The sequence below is a fragment of the Triturus cristatus genome, chromosome 8 (assembly GCF_964204655.1).
Source record: "Triturus cristatus chromosome 8, aTriCri1.1, whole genome shotgun sequence".
Taxonomy (NCBI): Eukaryota; Metazoa; Chordata; class Amphibia; order Caudata; family Salamandridae; genus Triturus; species Triturus cristatus.
Window position 1 is genome coordinate 908,286,596 of NC_140591.1, and position 18,751 is coordinate 908,305,346.

General features: G+C 46.0%; 1 protein-coding gene across 1 annotated transcript in view; it reads right to left on the minus strand.

The window, feature by feature from the left end:
* The window catches only part of LOC146805253 (large ribosomal subunit protein eL24), a 124,962-nt gene that overhangs the window by 99,835 nt on the left and 6,376 nt on the right, over nucleotides 1-18,751 (minus strand). Inside the window, exons 2-3 of the mRNA XM_085623783.1 lie at nucleotides 17,917-17,992; nucleotides 14,990-15,100 (exon numbers count right to left, since the gene is read on the minus strand). Coding sequence (XP_085479909.1) covers nucleotides 14,990-15,100; nucleotides 17,917-17,992 — 187 coding nt within the window. The remainder of the gene's footprint in view (nucleotides 1-14,989; nucleotides 15,101-17,916; nucleotides 17,993-18,751) is intronic.

The window sequence follows — 18,751 nt, forward strand, 5'->3', positions numbered from 1 at the left end:
CCCCCTGTTTTTGAATACAATACATTGCAGTCATGTTGTCTGTGCGAATGAGGACTGCTTTGGCTGAAATCTGTTTTTGAAAGGATTTTAGGGCTAGAAAGATCGCCAAGAGCTCCAGATGGTTGATGTGGAGCGATTTTTGTTGTGGCGTCCATAGACCTTGCATTGTGAGGTGTAGGAGGTGCGCTCCCCAGCCGGAGAGCGATGAGTCCGCTGTTAGAATCACCTGAGGAACCAGGAACGGCCGCCCTTTGGAAAGGTTTGTGGTGTTCCACCACTGCAGAGAGTGATGGGTGCGGCCGTCCACCAACACCAGATCCGTCAGCTGTCCCTGGGCCTGGTTCCACTGTCGTGCTAGGCACTCTTGAAGTGGACGCATGTGGAGTCTTGCATGGGGCACTATGAAAATGCAAGATGCCATCATCCCCATTAGCTTCATGAACACTCTCGCTGGGAGAGTGCTGAGCAATGAACGTTTGGCGCAAGGCTTGTATGCTTGCGATCCTGGCTGAATTGGGATAGGCTATACCTTTGGAGGTGTCTATAGTGGCCCCGAGATATTGCTTTGTGTGAGATGGTATGAGGTGGGACTTTTGGTAGTTCACCGTGAAGCCTAGCTGGTGGAGCAGTTGGATGGTGCTGTTTGTATGTTGCACACATTGGTCGTAGGACGCGGCTTTTATCAGCCAGTCGTCTAAGTAAGGGAAGACGTGAATATGTTGACGTCTGAGGTGTGCTGCTACTACAGCTAGGCATTTGGTAAACACCCGTGGTGCGGTGGTGACCCCGAAGGGGAGAACCGTGAATTGGTAATGCTGACCGTCCACCACAAACCTGAGGTACTTCCTGTGAGAAGGGTGTATTGGAATATGAAAGTATGCGTCTTTCAGATCCAAGGTAGTGAGAAAGTCTCCTTGACAGAGGAGTGGGAGGACTTGTTGTAGGGTGACCATGTGGAAATGGTCGCAATGTATGTATGCATTTAGAGGCCGGAGGTCCAAAATGGGCCGCAGGGTCCCGTCTTTTTTCGGTATTAGAAAATACAGAGAGTAGACCCCTACATTTTGCTGATGGACGGGGACCTGCTCTATAGCGTGTTTTTGGAGGAGGGAGATCACCTCCTGTTTGAGCAGTGTGGAATGTTCCTGTGACATTGGACGGTGCCTTGGTGGGATATTGGGTGGGGTAGATGTTAGCTCGAGACAGTACCCTGACGGAATAATTTGGGTCACCCATTTGTCCGATGTTATGGACTCCCAGGCGTGGATAAAGTGTCGCAGTCTGCCCCCGACCGGAGTGGGATGGTCTGGGGGGGAGCGAGGGGAAGTCATTGTGCGGGCGGTGTGGCAGAACGGGTGGTGTTGGTTTTGCCCCTGCCCTTATTGTTGTTACCCCTGTATCCACCCCTTTGGTAGCCCTTTGAGAAGGTATTTTGAGGAGGGGACTTGTAGGAGGTAGAGGCGCTATCGGTGGAGTAGCCTCTGCTACGAAAGGACGAATGCCGAAAGGAGCATTTAGGGGTCTGGGATTGTAATGCCCCCATAGACTTTGTGGTGTCCGTGTCCTTTTTCATTTTTTCTAATGCTTCGTCCACCTTTGGCCCAAAGAGGTGTTGTTGGTCAAAGGGGTGATTTAGTATGGATGCCTGGACTTCTGGCTTGAACCCTGAGATCCTGAGCCAGGCATGACGGCGAAGCAGGACACTAGTATTTATGGCTCTAGAAGCAGTGTCCGCTGCATCGAGGACACATTTAATGGAGGTGTTAGCAATGAGCTTTCCCTCCTGTATTAGGTCATGAGCTTTATGTTTGTGTTTCTCCGGGAGGTGCTGCATAAGAGCCTCAAGCTCATCGTAGTGTGCTCTGACATAAAGCGCAAGCAGCGCCTGTGTATTTGCAATGCGCCAGATGTTTGCAGCTTGCGAGGCAGTGCGTTTACCAGACGCATCTAAGAGTTTTGATTCCTTATCTGGCGGTGGAGCCTCACCTGAGGACTGGGAGTTAAACCGCTTTCTAGCCGTGGACACAACTAGGGAATCTAAAAGGAGCAGGGCCCTTAATGTATGTAGGATCTGTGGGTGCTGCTTTGTACTTTTTTCTATTCTGGGGTTTAAGACCCTGGCCCTGACAGGGTCTTTGAACACCTCTGCAGCATGTTTGGTAACACCCTTAAGCATGGGCAAGATGGCTGTGGACTTATCCTGAATATCAAATGTATCCAGTAAGAAGTCGTCTTCCACTGGTTCGCTATGTAGTTCCACCCCATGATAGTGTGCTGCTCGGTGTGTTGTTGCCCCGAAGCTCCGGTGTTGTCTCCGAAGAGGTCTGGTGGAGCCGCGGTCGATGAGTGCGCCATGGTGTGTCGAGCTCTTCGATCCAGGATGGTCTTTTTTGATCGAAAAGACTTGCAGGCGGGGCAGTCTCTGGCTTCGTGTTCTGGAGAGAGGCAAAGGTTACACACCTGATGGAGGTCGGTGTGGGGAAATTTAGACCCACATTTTGGGCACTTTTTGAACGGAGTCCTTTCCATCGGCCGGGACCGGAGTCGAGGAGAGCCCGAAGGCCGGTGCGTGGAATCGAGAAAAGTGCCTCTACGAGAGATGAAGAAACTCGATGAACGAGGATTTTCCGTCGAGGCTGGAACCGTAAAAGTTCGAAGCCGGAGCACGAAGTATCACATCCGAGCCCGATGGCGGAAAAAAACAATCTGCGGATGGAGCCGAAGCCCATGCGCAGTATGGACCGAAGGAGGAGTCACCGAACTCGTGACTTCCAAAGACTGTCCAAAGAACAAAAACAAACTGCAAACATCCGGGCCCAACACCAGATGGCGATCTATGCAAAGTGTACAATCTGCAGCTCATATGCCACCCAGATGGCGATCTATGCAAAGTGTACAATCTGCAGCTCATATGCCACGAACAAGTGATTTTCAGCTAAAATTGAGGTTTGCAGGGGATTCTGGGTAAGGAAACGTTGGGGGATCCACGCAAGCCATACCTCCCTGGAAGCCCCCGGGTGTCTAGTTTTCAGAAATGTATGGGTTTGGTAGGTTTCCCTAGATGGCCGCCAAGCACCGGGCCAAAAACCCAGGTGACCCCCCTTGCAAAACCAGGTGGTTTTGAGATGGAGCAATTTTGATGTCACCACACTACGTTTTGGGCCCTTGCCTGACGCGGGTACTTGAGCCTCCCATACAAGTGAGGCACCATTTTTACCGGAGACCCAGGGGAACGCTGGGAGGTGGGAAATTAGAGATGGACTTCAGTATGGATTGTGGTGGACAGGCCTTCAAGGTTAACCCACAATTGACACCACTAGGGTACACCTGCGTGTGCTAAGACATCAAGCCTTCTAAGGTCTAGTGGGGCCTTCTATGGTCTAGCATGGGAATGTGCTCCCTCAGTACAGTGGTGTGGTGGACTGGTCATGAATGCGGAACCCGGTTCCCCAGTTCCAAATTCCACAGCTCTGGCCATAGTGCCACATCCCCACTGAAAACCATACTTAAACCACATCCATTAACACAGAGCCATGGTACACATTGTGTTTTCCAATCCACCCATCAACCAGGTATTGCAGTACCTCCAGGAATGGTACACTCTCCCAACCTGGAAACAACAATGCTCTTCAAAGAAAGACAAGAAAATTAAAGTAGCACTTCACTGGCAAACTCTGTAAAGTGATGCTGGTGTATGTGGATGTAAAAAAAAAAAAAAAAAAAAAACAATCTGTGCACTTGCAACCACTGTCTTGCTATTATTCTCATATAAGAAATTCTATTTCTCTACACGCTGCTGCACTTTGGATTTGAAAAATTACAAAGGTCATTTCTGGATCCATTTCACAGGGAAGCAACAACAGGCACACACGAACGAAGCCGAGCCTCGTGGCATGCCTGGGCATACCAAAGTGCCCCCACCCTAACCCAAACTCACCGATGCAAAAATCATGCTGCTGCACTTTGGATTTGACAAATTACAAAGGGCATTTCTCGGCATTTTTGGATCTATTTCACAGGGAAGCAACTAGAAAGACTAGCGTTTTTCAAATTTGAATCCATTTCACAGGGAAGCAACAGGCACACACGAACGAAGCCGAGCCTCTGGCATGCCTGGGCCTTCCATAGTGCCCCCACCCTAACCCACCGATGCAAAAATCCCCCCCTCCCCAGCCCCAAAACTCACCTTTACTCTGACGCGCAGGAAGCAAATAGCTTCCTGCGCCACGGAGAGCAAACTGGGAAACCTCCAATGACGTCGTCATTGATGACGTGGGGGTGGGGGAAGGTCTTTCCCAGTAAAAAATAAAATAAAAAAATAAATAAAAGATCGACCACTCACGGGGGGGGGGCGCCAGCGCTTCCCCCGTGGGTGGGTGACATGACGAGCTGGACTAGTCATGGGCACAGCGCGACTGTGCTCCATGACGAGTCCAGCTCGTCATGGGCACAGAAGGGGTTAAAGCACTACTCATTGTTTACTCACACTGTTCTTTGATCTGCATGGTACACGTTCTTTGTAGCAGGCACACTAAACCTGAGCGCTGTGTGGGTGGCAGGAGTACCCATGTGAGTGAGGTGACCATATGAATTTGGGTGCGGATGTAAGTGCAAATTTGGACGAAAGAATGTATGGATAGTGATGTCTTATTTGAGGGAGATTGCAGATTGAGCAGTAAGGGAGAACAGGTGAGTGAAGTGTCACATGAGTGCAGGGTGAGAAGTGTACTTGTGTGACTGCAGGGTGAGATACAGGGTGAACAGCGCAAGTGCATTGAGTGCAGTGATCACTGTACAGGGTAAGCGGGTGAATGGTGAGGGCATCCAGATCAGTGAGGGGATTGTGATCGCTGTGAGTGCAGGATGAGCGTGAAACTGAAGGGCGAGAATGAGGAGAGTTGTCTGAATGCAAGGTGCATTCCCAGACAGTTGAAGTAACTCAGCAGGGTATTGACGGCAGCGTAGGGTTTCAGATACAAGTAAACTATTGCTGTTATGGCATTAACCAGGGATCAGGGTTGAAGAAATAAGTGTGCTGATCTTGCAACAAACTTAGTCTTGTGATTAGGGTTGCCAGCTCATTTTGATGTCCCAGGCAGAGCAAAAAATACAAAATAAACAGTCACCTAAAGCTGTATTGTCAGCACTTGTCTGTGCATACTTTGAACAGCAAATATAAACGGAAGCACTTGTAATTGTGTTCTAGGGCTGCCTGAATGATCCACACTGATAATAGAATGTAACCAAGACAGAAAAGTCACATTAGAAATGTATTCATACTTTATTTATAAGCATATTTAGTGTCAAGACAAGCAATTTCCAGGCTGTTTAAACACATGGCTGGCACTTTTCTTTTGGCAACTTGAAGCCCTGTGGGCATTGCGTGCCTGCGTAAATTTAAAAGAAATTGTCTCCTTTCTGCTAGAACCTAACCCTCCCAAGACTGGGTTAAACTTACAGCTGAAATGCTTCAGCTGCAGTGGGAGGCAGGACGTCTCTGCTAAAACTGACAGCAAGGAACAGTCATTTCAGCTGCAGTGGGAGGCAGAGTCCTTGGCTATGAAACAATGCACATCCTGGAATTTGGTGCAAAGCCTCCTACCCAGGATAGGCAGAGTCCATGAAGGGGACGCTTCAAAGGCTTGCTGTCCATGTGAGCTTGCCCAGGCCTTTTGCTGCAACTGGTGCCCACCGGTTCTGAACCCCACTTTAGGCAGGAGAATCTGCAGGAAAACCTAGTGAAAGGGAGATGCTCACCTTTGCCAACCACACCCCTCAGTTGGGGGAGGCGAAGTGAAGCAAAACTCATTCCCCACCATCTTGAAGATAGGGGGTGGGGGGCAGACAATCAGATTGAGGCTGTTGGCAAGTGGATTATTGGTAGGGGCAAATGTAGGTCTGCCACTGGCAAGAAGGCCACTAACAGTATAGGACTCAGAATAGGTCTTAGAAAATTATTTCTATGCTCAACCCTTGGTAACGTGTCTGCGAACAGGCAGGCTTCACTTCAAAGACAGATATGTAAAGCATTTAAAAACCGATTCAGTAAAGACGCAACACGAATGAAAAATCCAACACCAATTTATAAAAATAGATTCTTGCAAATGAAAAAAATCCACTGTAGGGAACCAGAGATACTAATTTTTAAAGATTAGTCACGTTCTAGTGCTTAGAAAACAGTGCCCCTTTGGTAATTGTTGTCTCAGACAGGGACACATTCACCTTTAGTAATTGTTCTGGAGGATCTCACCAGTCTTCTGCAGCCCCTTCCAGCAGGCTGGGTCATGATAGAACTTTCCTGAAGTTCTTCTTGCAGGTCCCTAAGTATCAAACACACAATCCAAGGTTCCAGAATCTACAAGAGGGTCCTTGAAAGTGAGATTCCAATTTCCACAATCGACTTGGACAAAAACTTTACAAATCCACTGGTAGTACTCCAGGCTGTGGATTCTTTGTGGTGATGGTCCAGGTGAGCTCTGTTAACCTGTAGCTTGCAGGGAGTCCACTCTTTAGTCCTATTGTAGTAGGTTTAATCCACAGGGTTGTTTCAAATTATGCAAGTGGCGCAATCTTTAGAGTGCAGGCCTGATGAATGCACTTTCAATTCTTCAGCGTGGGCCCTTCTGTTTTTCTTCGGCTTCAAAAGCAGGTCTGAGTCAGATACTTATTCAATGTTCTCTGTAGTCCAGCAGCAGGGCACTCCTGTCCAATGAGCTGCAAGGTTCCACCCAAAGGTCTGACCACTTCCTGCAGGGTGTAGCAAAATGCTAAGCCAGAAACAACCATTCTTTCAAAATTCAATGTCAATTTTCAGCAAGGAGAAAAGAGCTGGCTAAACACCCCTAGGATGGCTAATCTCCATAGTCTCTCCCCCTTGCATCTGCTCATTCCTTTAAGCCTAGCATCTGCCTTGTGTCATAGAGGAAAGTTGTAAATTAAACTGTCTTTAGCTATTCTTCCCCTTCGAGCATTATTTACTGACCCTCCCCCTTGCTCTGGCATTCCTATGTCCATCAATCTCTCCTCCCCAGCAGGCTTACTAACCCCAGGGGTCATTTATCACCTCTTCAAAGTAGCCAGGCTCACCCACATCTGACCAATCGGGGCAGAGCAGTACAGGGTTGAATTTTGGCTTAAAGACAAACGCAACTGGTCTGTACTCTTTACAATACATTCAAAAATACCATATTGTTGGATTAATCATTACCATTCTACCGAGTCCTTCAATACTGTGGCTTTTCTTTCTCCAGTTATTAACTAATCTTTTCCAATGTTAACCTATGGCATAGGATTTGGAATGGGAAACGTGACTTGGGCCATTTTTCCAGAACCAGGGCTTACAAAAACATTTTAGAAGTACTCTACATCTATCTACAGGACCACCAACCCAGGAACACCTAGGGGAGACTTTAGGGGTTCTGAATGTTAAATTTTTGCAGATCTCCCTCTTCAGTGCTCCTACCACAAGTAGATTTTGGGCAGCACTATCACACTGTTGTAAAAACGTGGTTCTGTATATACTGCACCAAAGTAAGGTACTGTGTGTGAAGAGTCCAACAGTCCCCAGAGGTTTGGCAGAGGTTAGTCAGATAAAACCTTACTCTAAAGTGGTAGCTTGGTCGAGCAGTAAGGCAGTATCAGAGGACAGTGTAAAGCATTTGTTGTACACTCAAGTCAGCAAATGGTCTCACACAAAAGAACTGAACTCTAGGCCAATTGTTTTGTATATAAAATATATTTTATTTTAGAACCACAAGTAGGTATAAAAATACTCTCAGAATGAGATGCTCTAGTTGAATACTTTCAAACAGCAATAGACTTTTAAATGCAATAGTTAGTTGTTGCAATATGCAACACAAATCACACAATTATAACATTGAGCTCAATGGGAGTTAAGTAAACGCAATATCAATTACTTTGCATAGGTTTCTTACTCTGGGCTGGATCCTGGATTCAGCCCTGGTGCATCTCCTGCAAACAGTTGAAAGAAAGTTTGTTACACAGGCGATTTTTAAGGACTATGTGTTTCAAAATCAACACTTTGAAGAATTTCTGGCAAAAAACAGGCAATGTTATCCAATGGAGGAAAGGTTGGTTATTGGAAAATCAGTTATAATTACTTTTTAGGTAAGTGCTGGGCACAAAGATCCAGCACTGGGATCTCTCCTAACAGGGGAGTAATTTTGTTTTCTTTCGGGTGATTTTTAGTGAATATTTCAAAGTTTCAAAACTCGACACTTAGAAGAATTTCCAAGTGAAAACCAGTCAATGTTACCCTATGGAGAAAATGCAAGTTATTGGCTTTCAGGTAAGTACTCGACTGGCAGAGTTAAGGTAGGAAAGTGGCTCTTTGTGCACGCTGTACCTATTTGGGAACAGTGTATACAGTCCACAGAGGTTTGGCAGAGGCTAAAGTTAGATATAACATTACTCTCTAAAGTGGTAGCTTGGTTGAGCAGTAAGGCAGTATCGGAGGCCAGTGTAAAGAATTTGTTGTACAGTCAGCAAATGGTCTTACACTCAACTGAACTCTAGGCCAATGGTTTGCATATAAAAATATATGGTTTTATTTTAGAACAAATAGGTATCAAAATATACTTTCTCTGAATGAGATGCTTTAAATACTTTGCAATAGGCAATTGACTTTTGAATGCAATAGTAAGTTTGTTGTAATAGGCAACACAATTTCAAACAATACATAGAGCTCAATGGAAATTTCAAGTTCGATGCAATGGATTACTTTTCCAACTCCAGGACTGGATCCTAGTTTGTCCTGGGACAGTTCCTCGAAACAGGCGAGTAAATATGATTTAGTTAGTGTTGTGTGAATTTTAAGCAATATTTTGGTGTTTTAAAAGTTGACACTAGGAAACCTTTTCTAATGAAATCACCAATGTTATCCTATGGGAGGAAATTTACTTAGCAGGTAAGTGGGGTTATATTGTTAATTTTTCTAGCTCAGTGTTGGATCCTGGATCCAGCACTAGTATACCGCCTGTAAGCAGTTGAGAGAATGCGTTTAGGTTATACAGGCGATTTTCAACGAATATTTGTAAGTTTGCAAAATCGACACTTTGAAACTTTTTCAGCAAAAACCAGGCAATGTTATCCTATGGAAGGAAATTCAAGTTGCAGGTAAAGTATGTTCTCATTACTTTTGTGATCCAGTGCTGGGCTCCTAGGCTCTGTACTGGGACATCTATCTAAAACAGGTAAGTAATTACGTTTTCACAGTTGGTACAATTTTTAAAGAATTTGTAGTTTGCAAAAATCGACACTTGGAAGAAATTTCACAGAAAAACAGTCAATGGTTTACTAGGGGAGAAAACTGAGTCAGTGGCAAGTATGGTTGTAATTACTTTTCAGAGTCCGTGCTGGGCACCAAGATCCAGCACTGAGATCTCTCCTAATAGCAGGTGAGTATTCTCGAATTCCTTACTCGGTTGATTCTAGGTGAATATTTTAAAGTTTAGAAACTCAACACTTAAAAGAATTTTCAAGTGAAACTAGCCAATGTTACCCTATGGAAGAAAAGTGAGTTATCGGCTTTAGAGTGAGTACTCGACTGGTGGAGTTAAGATGCTGGGCATAGACTCTGGGTTCTCCCAGGGTCAGGTAAGTACAGTTGTTACACCCTCAGCGGCAGCCAGGTGCAGATTGAGTTAGGCCCAATGTTATCCTATGGGAGGCAGGGGGCCCGTGGTTGGTGGCTGCTGGCTAGCATGCAATGCGGCTGTGGGAGCAGGGCTCCTGGTCACTTGCTCAGGGCAAATAGGTTAGAGTACAAGTTGCACTGCCAGGGCCACTCTGGCAGCTGGGTGCAGGGTTGCTTTTGAGCCGTCGGGCGCTCATTTGCAATGGAGAAGCTAAAAAATTAACAAAGGCTGCAAGCTTGGGGATGACGAATCTTCAGGTGCGACCACTTCGAGAGGTAAGTTAGATAGTTGGAGGATAGGTAGGTACCCAGGAGTTGGCCACAGGGGGCCGTAGGGCACTGGGTGCAGGGGGTGCTTTTTGATGTCGAGAAATCTTACCCTCTGTTGATCGCGGTGTGGGAGGTCCCAGGCATCAGGAGCGTCGAGGTGGGTCCTTGGGTGTCGGATTCGGGGTCAGTAGCCAGGGGGACATCCTTGAGGTCTTTGTCCACTCCAGCACCAGCCAGGCTTGGTAGGTGCAGTGTGCAGGGCTCGTGGTTCCTGGCTGACGCCAGGGGTTCTTTACTTGCTTTCAGCAGTGCCACTGCTCGTGGGAGTCCCAGATGCTCAGTCACAAGGTAGCCAGGTCCTCTGGGGTTTGTGGTTGCTGGTCACATGAGATGCCGGGATTTAGCAGGAGCAGGTTCGAGGGTCGACAGGCCGGCAGGGCTGAGGCCAAAGCAGTTGGTGTCTTCCTCTTGTTTGCAGCTGCATGGCAGGTCTTTTTTCTTGATCTTTGCCCTTTTGGAATCTGGATCTAAGGAAGGTTCAGGGTGCCTCTAAATACTAAATTTAGGGGCGTTACAGGTAGGTAAAGGGCAGGGACCACTGGGTCCCTGGCCTGGGTACACCCCCTATCCTGCCACTCCTGTGGGAGGGGGGCAGTGGCCTAGTCCTGATTGGGCAGGGCTCCCCATCTTCAAGATGGCGAGAGCCCGGAGATGTGCTTCACCTCGCCTCCCTCACCTGAGGGGTGGGGATGGCAGTCACCCCGTCCTTCCTTGGGGTTTCCGGACAGTCTTCCTGCCAGAGTGGGGGTTTAGAACCGGTAGGGGCCAGTTGCTGGGTACAGCAAGTGGCCAGGAGCTGCAGATTCAGGGGTATCCTTTGGTCAGGTTCTTCTCACTGGTCATGGTTGTGAGGGTACCATTCTGAGTGAGGCTGCAGGAGATTTGTGGAGGTCGTCCAATGCTGGCTCACAAGTTGGGATTTTTGGGGGGGGGGGGGGGGGGGGGACTTCACTGGGGTGTTGGGACCACTATCTTGGGCCGAGGGCATTGGGTGCAGAGTGGGGACGACTTGCGGATCTGGCTGGATTTGGGAGTCTTGCCTCAGTATTGGACAAGCCCAGTGTCTACAGGAAACGGGAGTTCTTTGGGAAGGCAAGGCAAGTCTCTGGGGTATGCTGCAGGACATGCTTGATTCAGCTCGAAGGGGTTCAGAGCAGGAGACAGGCCAAATAGCTAGGTTTTTTCCACCTCGTGACCAAAATGGGGGTCCAAACCGGTGGGAGCCATTTGCTGATATCAGCAAAAGGTTGGGGCATCTGACAAAGGTGGCAGACCTTTGAAGCTCCCTCTTTTAGAGGACCCTGCTCAACCTGGGGAGGAGGCTTGACACCACTGCCCAGTATCGGCTTTGTTTCCGGACCCAGATAGTGGAGGTCTCTAACCAGGGGTCCAGGAAGCTGTCGGGTGACAGATTGCTGGAGTCAGTCAGGAATCACACTAGTTGTTTTTCAGGTGGCATCACTAAGATGTCATCTGTGTGCATTTTTCATTTGATCAAACACTGGCATTTATGTGGGTTTAAGGTGCTGGGGAGTTGGATAGTAAACTTCCCAGACTACAGTAAAGCCCTCATGGAGCTGTGGAGTTTGTGTTGACAAACCCCCAGTCCCTGTTCTCAAAATGGCTGTTCTGCATTTACAATATCTCTGAATTGCACAGACCCTGTAGGGGCATATTGTTTAGCTGTATTGTACTGCCAACAAAAGTAACTTGGTGCCTTTAAAGTATTAGCCTGTTTAATGATATCCTGTCTTGCAGACTGTTCTATAACTTTGTCACGTCAAACTAGAAAATAATTGCGAAATTAAAGTAATTTCAAGTTTTAATGGCTTCCAAGCCATTTTTTCACCTGCAAAAGTAATTTCAATTTTACTAAAAAAACATTTGTATGAAAAGTATAACTTAGCTGCTACTAAGTCTGTTCTAGAATGAAAACAAAATAACTTTTCATGTCTGAGTGGCATTTCTTGCCTGAGTGTTCAACAAATGTTTAACACTACACTAAGCCTGACTTGACTGCTTAACCACACTACCCCAAAAAGATAAGGTGTATTGTCTACTTAGCCTCTGCTATACCCCTGGGGTCTGCACACTTTGTATATACTACACCAAAGTAAGGCAGAGCCAGTTTCCCACAGACTCCTGAAGAGCAATGTATTGAAGAGCTACCACGACCTGTTTATGCCACACCTTCCCCCTCCAGCTACACCTAGGATGTGAGCATTCCATGTTGCATTACCACCAAGGGAGGACCCTTCATCCTGAGGGAAGAGGGTAGAATTCTGGACATTCACCACTTTCATGATGAATGGGATAGCTATGTAGTCCCAACTCAACCCCCGCCCCACGTCCCAACTTAACCCCCCCCCCCACCCCAGACAAGACCACGTTTTTCTTAACTTAATGGAGAGAGCTACAACAAGGCTGCACCTTTCAATGTCAGTGAAGCAGTCTGACTGCTTCCTCTGATTTCAAAGAGCAGGCGAGGCAATCAGTTTGCTCTATACCAGTAATTGACTACATTTTGCAAGAGGGAGTGAAGATTATGAAAACCCCTGCCACTGTACCTGCTGTCCTACCGTATCAACAAAGTACAGGGTGCCTGAGGACTCGCCGGCATGCTTGACAGGATGCCCCAATCCTGACTTGTATCGCAAGTTTTGCATTGGAGATCAAAAAAACCCAGCTACTTCTATTTCCACACCACCTGATCAGGAAGGATGTAATCTGGATACTATAGAGAAGGTTTTCAGCAATGTCCACAATCTCAGTGCACGCAGCCAACTCCCTAGGCTATAACTGCCAAATGTGGTCTGACAGGGATATCATTCTGGAGAATATTCAAAAGGAAGCAAACCAGATTGTCATAGGGTGAGTGGACACTGTCTGAAATCAGACTGCGCCATGGACACTGCATCCACAAGCTTTAGTCCGCTAGCAGGCACAGCTGTCCTAAGACGCCAAGGATGGCTAAAGGCAACCTCATTTTGACCAGAGGTCCAGTCAAAAATTCCAGATATGGCTTTCGATGGCGACACTGTTTGGGGAGCACAAACTGTACTCCTTGCCATTAAGTGACAAATACTGCAGTGCGCTTTGGCACACTCCCACTATTGCAAGGAGCATTTCAGAGGAGCGCATGGCCATGGGTTCTCATCATACAATGGCAGGTACCAACACTCGCAGCAATACCAGTCCTAGCAGCCACAATACAGCAGAGGAGGATACAAACCACTATCAATTAGGCAATACTGTACAGCTGGTTTGTCTAAACAAGTTCCCCGTAGACTACCTCCTGCTCAGAGCTGTGACACTGGTCGCAAACAACCATCTCTGGTTACCAGCTGCAATAGCCTCGCAGCCTGTTGGTGCCAAGAAATCACATAACCTCGCTTGCAAACCATCACCTCAGATAAATGGGTATTGGACCTTACCACTTATACCTTGAAAATTACACAAACCGCCACCCACTCCGCCAAAGGGAGCCCCGCCCTCTCGTCTTCACTTACTGCAGAAAGAAGCTCTTAAAGTTCTCAACAGGGGCAATAGAGAAGGTCCCAACAGAGGGTTTATACTCCTGTTTCTTAATTTGCAAAAAATCTGGGGAGTGGAGACTGATCACAGATCTCTGGAAACTCAAGTTCCTCTGAAAGCAAACCTTTCGGGTGTTAACTCTGCGACCCCCTTCCGTCGTCTAACAGCAGAGATTAGGACATCCCTAGACCTGGAAGATGCTTACCTACGTATTCCCATCCACCCCAAACACCAAATCTTTGCTTCTCAGTGGCTGGTACCCATTACCAATTAAAAGTCCTGCCCTTTGGTTTAAAGTCTGCACATCTCACATTCCCGAAATGCATGGCACCAGGAGCAGCGGCACTCCAAGCAATCATTTACTTAGACGATTGATGTGAGAAAGTGCCATCTTTCTTGCATGGTATGCCCCCCACTTTTTGCGGATTGCTGAATGTATTTTGAATGAGTGCCCTGGACTCCTGCCAATCAGGTGCCCAGGGCCCAGCACTTTAGTCAACTAAAGAGGCTCCAAGCAACCGCATGACAACTAGAACAAACTTTTACTCCAAAATATCAAATTAACTAATGCAAGTTTACTGCTGAGTGAAAAGCTTTAATTTACTATATCTTGTAAATTCTCTCTATGTGACCCTCTGGTGGATCTTTATCATGGATTACTAATCACATAAAAATAATCAATTTTTAGAAACTAGGTGTACTTTGCCTTGTCAATTTCATTGTTTTGGTACTGTTAAATGCTTTGCACTTGTTCCTTTGTCAGACCCCTCCCCCGATTTCACGATCTCCCCCAAAAAGCACAACGAGCACGGTTGTAAAAATGCCACGATTTTTACAAAAGTGCCAGCAAAATAGGTTTAAAAAGAAAACCCGGCGTACACCCTCTTTACTGGCTGCGCTGCCACTGAGCCAGTAAAGGAGGATGAGCAACAGGCTAACAGGCAGCAGGTGTTAAATTCCTTCCTCCTGCCTTTGAAATGCACCTAGCCAACTTATGACCCATTAGCCTGCAGGCTGCCTCATGTCTGTGCGCCCCCTGCGGACCAGACCCTGCAGACCATTCAAAGGCTCTCCTGTCCCCCTCCTTCAAGCTTTAGTACGTACCTTTTACCTGCAGTTTGTCAGGAACACTAGACTGTTCATAACATGACAAAGCAGTCTGCTAATTTCTCACTTCTCAAGTCACTGCTTTCCATGGTCAAGGGGGAACGCATATGAAGTGATTGTAGACTGACTTAATTATTCAAAATTAAGTTGTTCAGGGCTCAGGAGGTTTGAGCAATCTCGTGCATTTTTGCCATTGTGCATCAGACACATGGTCTGGCACATTTTACAAGCCACAAATTAGATAGTTTCAATCAGGATTCACCCTGCCAGAAAAATAAGTCAATCTCCAGAATCACAGGAACACATAAATAAAACTTTAAAATTGTGTCTCTCTTTTTCTAACATAGGCTACAGCTTACTTACAGATTGCCCCTTCTTGTGCTTCCGCCTGTAGAGGACAGTCCAGTTGATTTGTCGAGGATTCCTCTTTGAGAGGAACGCAGACTCGCATTTTGCATTCAAAAATTGGAACACCTTTTGAAAGAATAAAAAAAACATTACCTCTCAATTTGTATTGATATGGATGTATAATACATAAACAAGGATCTCCAACCGTTCCTATACTGAGGGGTATTCTCAATCAAAACTTTACTAAGCTACTGCTCAACTTAAGGATTCAGAAATGGCATATGAATTCAACCCAGTGACCAGTACCTCCCAGTAGTGTGCACAACATTGTTGCAATAACCTGATCACAATAGGGCCATCTGAGGTCCCAAGGATCAGTTTTGCCCATTTACGCTTGCTAATGAAAAGCCTCTGGGGAGAGATGGTCTCCTTGAGGTTTGTGGACCGTATGTTTAATTGCCTTGGTCAATTAGAGGATGGCCAGAAATGAGCAGAAACATCTTAGGTTGCATCCTGATTAGGACGACTAATTAAAATACATTTTGAAAGGCACATGCATACTTCTTAGCTCGCTAAAAGTAAACCTTAAAGATTTTCCAAGTGTCTAAAGAGTTCAGTGCTCAGTCCATCTCCTTGTGTTTGCTTTGATCCCTTACATACAAGTAGCCTCATAAGTATACTCAAAATATTGGGTGCCTTCTTTTTCTTGAGGAAAAAGATGTTCACCAACCCTCTACCCGTAACTAAAGAGAACAAATCTTTTACAGGTTACAACAGTTAAAAGCACTGTCAAAGCCAATAAGTCTTGCCTATACGAGATCTATTGGCCTGGTCAATGTTTTTTTTAGCCATGTTGTAAAACTCTGCTGCAGAGCAAGACAGCTAAAAAACACATTGAGAAGGCCAATAGAACTAATGTAGGCAAGAGCAACACCGCAGACAGTGGGAGTTGGGTGGTAGAGAGCAAGCATCATACAAGAGAAGCTGACCGGTAGAGGGATGAACTACAAACAGGCACTCTTATTTAACTTGTTGCACTCAAAACATGTATTGGCAAAGCCAATAAGTTTCACCTACGCAATAGCAATCAACTGTCAATGTTTAGACATGTTATACAGCAGCACTGGGTGCTGTGAAATGACAAACCAATCGCTATTAAGCAGCAGGGCCGGAATATTCCCCCCCTCCCGCTTTACTGAGATTTTTGGCTGGGCGAGAACTTTATGGGGCTTTACTAGTCATCTGGGTCGAGAGGACTATTACCTAAATAGATAGCTGCTGTTTTGAGTTAATGAAAGGGCTTCAACTCCTCTGCACAGGCAGCGCAGCCCACCCTCGAAGAAAAGGTGGGCTTGACTTTACTGCTTTATTCAGAACAGCTGTGAAAGAAAGAAGCTGGTAGTAATGGACAGTCAGTGTTGCTTTTCGTGTACATATGCGGCCCGGCACTCCTGGAGTTTGAAAGAGGCACAAGATACAATTGGCACCCATGACTGTTTGGTTCTTCAGTTTGAAGCAAAAAGGTAGGTGTGCCTGGGTCAACTCAGCGCCACAGCCTCCCTTGCCCCTGTTGGACTTCTATGATCAAGCTGCAGTAAGCCTATCCAGTAAGGGAAGAGCCAGTATAAAAAAAAAACTAACCCGTAAACCTTTGGGATTTATTATCATGTTATCTAGCCGAACGTCACACATGCTTGCAATTTTACTTAACGCTCCACATGCACGTTTGAACACTAAAAGAAACAGCTTTACAAGTCCGGAGGGAGGGTTAAGAGAATAGGTGTATTTAATATACATCATTTGGTCCCCAAAAAGTGGGAAATAAATCAGACCGTGGGCATAACCAACAAATAAAGCTAACTGGCATTGCAATGGGTAATACATAGCCTGACAAATCTCTCTCTCTCTGATGTGCAGAGGAGTGGCATTCTTATCTCGACTGCCTGCCTCCAGGTGGGGGATAGTCGCAGGAGTCTTGCGTTCCTTTTCTGCAATATCAGCAGGATGGATTGTTTAACGGCTCATCCATTAAAACGTGGCTTCGTCTTTGGAGTAGAACTTAACTTCAAGGTAGTTTACGGTGCCGGCTAATTTTAGATTAGATTCTAACAGAACATAGCATGGATGAGTGGCCTCAAATGAACTTAGAAAAAGCTCCAACCATCTTAAGTGTCATTTGTTTATATTTGTCAAAATTAAGTAAAACGTCATTTGTGTAACTGTTAAGTTAATGCTGGTTTCTGTATTTTACAGTTCAAATGATCAAAAATGCTTAGGTCCATGGCTTACAGTAGTTATTTAGTGGAGCTCCTCAGGTTCCAGTAATTATTAACAAGTGGAGATCCACAAAAGTAAAAAAAGGTTAGCAACTCCCGTTCTAGGCCACAAAAGTACGAAACACCGTATTTTAATGTACCTATTACTACAACATTCGTTTCAAATCGTGATATTGGCTGTGTTGCAATATACATACACTAACGAATACAATTACACCACAATTCGCATACGTTTAATCTAAAACAAGGCGATGTTAATGTTACGAGACAACTTCAAACCCCAAAACTAATCAACGATCTACTCACTTAATACGGAAGCCATGAATTTCGATTGAGACCAAGTATTTTCAATACTAACGAGTCAGGGTCTAGAATACAGCAGGTAACGGAAAAGCTCGCAGCTCTGTGACGTTATACAATACACAAAATTATGCAGACAATTATGCTACGACGGTGATCCAGAAATCAGCCTCACAAAACTGCTTGCTCAAATTGGGGGGGGGGGGGGGGGGGGGAGGTCCTCGCTGCTCAACTTTGAAAAGCGTAAAAGAACCCAGGTTCCGCAAGCCTACCTACATCTTCAACAGCCGATAAAAGCAGTGCGAGACGTTTTCGGTTTCAATGAATACACAAGACACGTCTACTTTTCTAGACCAGACTACTCACCTTTCCATCGATCCTGGCATAGCGCCGACCGTGTCCAGGATAAATTTTATAACCACTAAAACTGCACAGTTCTACCCTAAATTAAAATAAAAAATGGAGAGAAAAAAACAAGCGATTGAGCATGGTTCCGCCGTCCAACAAAATAATCAGCGGAGCAACAACGAGACAAACTACTTACTTCATGGCTGCAACAAAATGGAGAAAAGAAAGATGGCGGCAGAACACGGCATTTTATAAAGACCGGAAATACGCCTGACGCGCGACTAAGCTAAAACTAGAACGTGCACAATGGTTTCGTACAGTCCCCGTGGGGCACTCCCCGTAAAAGCGCCCGGAAACGCTCATAATAAAATATCCGTCATACGTCTTTATCATATAGAAGCCTACAGTAGGCAGCGGTTCGTAAGGAATGCTCTTTAAAATATTGTAGGGCAATTATAAATAAAAGAGAATCGGCAGTAATCCGATTTCTGCCCCGTCTTTGCCTAAAAAAAGAAACGCCGTGCCCAGCAAATACAGTTGTCAGTGGATGTGGTCCATCGGCTAGACTGCCGACTTTGGTGCCTGACACCAGGGTTCCAGCCTCGGGGTCGCGTCCACATATTGTGATTCTGAGCAAATCACGTAATCTCCCCGTGCCTGAATGTGTAATGTAAATACGGTGCTCATGTGAAGCTCTCCAATACCTTCGGGTCGAGTTCGCGCTATATAAATATGCAAAATAAATAAATAATCTACCTTACTCGACAGGCCAAAAGCAGCTCTAAGCGCCTGGTAACACGGGTAATGCCAACAAGCATTGACAAAGCTAATAGATCTCACCTACCAGAGGAAA